General features: G+C 42.4%; 1 protein-coding gene across 1 annotated transcript; it reads left to right on the forward strand.

Moving 5' to 3' along the window:
• The first annotated feature begins 374 nt into the window (after positions 1–374).
• On the forward strand, positions 375–2,230 carry LOC125218979 (cytochrome P450 76T24-like). Its single transcript, XM_048120813.2, has 2 exons — positions 375–1,304; positions 1,445–2,230. The coding sequence occupies exons 1-2, from the start codon at positions 441–443 to the stop codon at positions 2,057–2,059; spliced, it is 1,479 nt and encodes a 492-aa protein (XP_047976770.1). The 5' UTR covers positions 375–440; the 3' UTR covers positions 2,060–2,230.

The raw sequence follows: 2,230 nt of genomic DNA on the forward strand, positions 1-2,230 counted from the left end.
AAAAGGAGAAAAAATATTGAATTTATAAACTAAAAATTGTTGTAAGTATTCATCACACTTTCAAGTCGAAATTCGCCACTATTATAAAGAGCATGAAATCCGCAATATTCAATTATAGTCCTAGTAAAAATATAAAACCCACTTAATTGCATGGCCATATTGAGTGAGGGACCACTACAACGTTCAATTGCATGGCCCATAATATAAGCAAAATACAGTCAACTAAATTCAGCAAAAATTTAAAACCACTTAATTGCATGGCCCATATTGCAAAGCTATAGTTTTAAAAATAAATGATTTTTTTAGCTGTAATATTGGAAATAACATAACTGAAGCAGCCCTAGAGATATTATTGCAAAAATACAAAGACGTTAAATGTAAATTTTATTTTTATATATAAAGATTTTACTCAGCAAATTTTTTAACTATAGATCAAAGTCATGGATTTTTTAACATCTTCGGTCATCCTAGCATCCATTGCATGGATATGCATGCTGATTTCCCGGGCCCGAAAAGTATCGAAACTTCCTCCGGGCCCGTACGGGCTCCCGATCATCGGCAACATCCTCCAACTCGGGCCCAAACCCCACCACTCCCTCGCCAAACTATCCCGCAAATACGGGCCCGTGATGTCGCTGAAGCTGGGCAGCATCACGACCGTAGTAATCTCCTCAGCAGAAACCGCCAAACTCGTGCTTCAAAAACACGACTCTTCCTTCTCCAATCGAACCGTCCTGTCAGCCATCACAGCCCTCCGCCACCACGAGTTCTCGGTGGGGTGGCTGCCCGTCGGAAACCAGTGGCGGAAGCTGCGGAAGATATGCAAAGAGCAGATGTTTTCGGCTCCGCGGCTGGACGCCAGCGAGGGTCTGAGGAGAGAGAAGCTGCAGAAGCTGCAGGACTACCTGGCGGAGCGGTGCGAGCGCGGCACCGCCGTGGACGTAGGAGAGGCGGCTTTCACGACGGCGCTGAATCTGATGTCGGCGTCGCTGTTCTCGGCGGAGTTCGTGCAGTTCGGTTCGGAGACGTCGCAGGAGATGAAGGAGGCTATCTCGAGCGTTGTAAAATCCATTGGCAGGCCCAATTTAGCCGATTATTTTCCGGTGCTGAAAGCAGTGGATCCGCAGGGGATTTACAAGGAAACGGAGCTTAATGTTGGAAGGCTGTTTGTGAAATTGGATGAGATAATAGACGAGAAACTGAGATCGAGAGGAGAGAAACGTGATTTGGTGGAAGTGCTTCTTGAGATCCACCGACGAGATGAAGCTCAGCTTAGCCGAGATGACATAAGACATCTTCTTCTGGTACGAATTTACTATTAAGGTCTCTTCAAATTTTTTGATCCCTTTTGTTTTGAGAATAATTTGTTTGGCGTAATCATCTCTAACTATATGTTGCGTATTAACATGCATGAATTCTAAATTTTGACAACAACGGTATGCAGGATCTACTCGTAGCAGGAACCGATACGACTTCAGGAACAATGGAATGGGCAATGACGGAACTAATACGCAATCCTCAAAAAATGGTCAAGCTCAGAAACGAAATCAGGAGCTTCATGTCTGAAAGTGGGAAGCAGCAAATTGAAGAATCAGACATCTCATCGCTGTCATATCTGCAAGCAGTGGTGAAAGAAAACTTCAGACTACACCCCGCAGCCCCTTTCCTAGTACCCCACAAAGCCAATTGCGATGTGGAAATTAACGGCTACATCATACCAAAAAATGCCCAGATTTTCGTCAATGTGTGGGCGAGTGGGAGAGATTCCAAAATCTGGAAGAATCCAGATGAGTTCTTGCCGGAGAGATTCTTGAACGAGAATGACAATATAGATTTTAAGGGCAGAGATTTTGAGCTGATTCCATTTGGCTCGGGAAGAAGAATGTGCCCCGGATTGCCGTTGGCCGATCGGATGGTGCATCAGATGTTGGTGACATTTGTGGGAAATTATGATTGGAAACTTGAAAATATGAAGCCAGAAGAAATGGATATGAATGAGAATTTCGGAATTACTCTTGAAAAGGCAATACCTCTCAAAGCAATTCCCATCAAAGTGTGAGACTATGACTCGACAAATATAGAATATAAAAGTATGGTATAATAAGTGCATATGTTATAATGTTTTCATCATATGATCTAGAAAACTGGGTGTTACTTTTGGTGGTGTTGTTTATTGTTATTGTAATTTTTGTTTTATAATAAATGTATATTAAAACAAATTTTATTTTAA

The sequence above is a fragment of the Salvia hispanica genome, chromosome 1 (assembly GCF_029641045.1).
Source record: "Salvia hispanica isolate PSC_SH4W2 chromosome 1, Shi_PSC_v1, whole genome shotgun sequence".
Taxonomy (NCBI): Eukaryota; Viridiplantae; Streptophyta; class Magnoliopsida; order Lamiales; family Lamiaceae; genus Salvia; species Salvia hispanica.